The 488-nt window shown below is 36.9% G+C and overlaps 1 protein-coding gene across 1 annotated transcript; it reads right to left on the bottom strand.

The window, feature by feature from the left end:
- Positions 1–8: 8 nt before the first annotated feature.
- LOC106867089 (zinc finger protein 239) lies at positions 9–485 on the bottom strand (the record flags this gene model as incomplete). Its single annotated transcript, XM_014933718.1, has 1 exon — positions 9–485. A coding segment is annotated over one exon (477 nt), but the record flags the coding sequence as incomplete, so codon positions are not given.
- Positions 486–488: the final 3 nt, after the last annotated feature.

Below are 488 nucleotides of genomic sequence, written 5' to 3'. Positions count from 1 at the left end.
TGAGAGAAAGATTTACCACAGACATCACAGTGATATGGCTTCTCACCTGTATGGATATGCATGTGGATAGCCAAAATAGATTTTTGAGAGAATGATTTACCACAGATATTACAGTGGTATGGCTTCTCTCCAGTATGAATACGTTTGTGTTCAGTTAAGGTATTTCTGTGAGGAAATGATTTCCCACAGGTATCACAATGATATGGTGTCTCACCTGTATGAATGCGTTTATGAGCAGTTAAGGTGTTCTTTCTAGAAAATGATTCACCACATATGTCACAATGGTACGGTTTCTCTCCTATATGAATATTTTTATGAACGTTTAAGGTATTCAACAGAGAGAAAGATTTACCACAGATATCGCAGTGATATGGTTTCTCTCCTGTATGAACAGGTTTATGATTTGTCAAGGTATTCCTTTGAGAGAAAGATTTACCACAGATATCACAGTGATAGGGCTTCTCACCTGTATGAATGCGTTTATGAAT

This window comes from Octopus bimaculoides, unplaced genomic scaffold (genome assembly GCF_001194135.2).
Source record: "Octopus bimaculoides isolate UCB-OBI-ISO-001 unplaced genomic scaffold, ASM119413v2 Scaffold_245111, whole genome shotgun sequence".
In the NCBI taxonomy this organism is placed as follows: Eukaryota; Metazoa; Mollusca; class Cephalopoda; order Octopoda; family Octopodidae; genus Octopus; species Octopus bimaculoides.
Note: the sequence above shows the minus strand (reverse complement) of the source record. Positions and strands in the feature narration are given on the sequence as shown.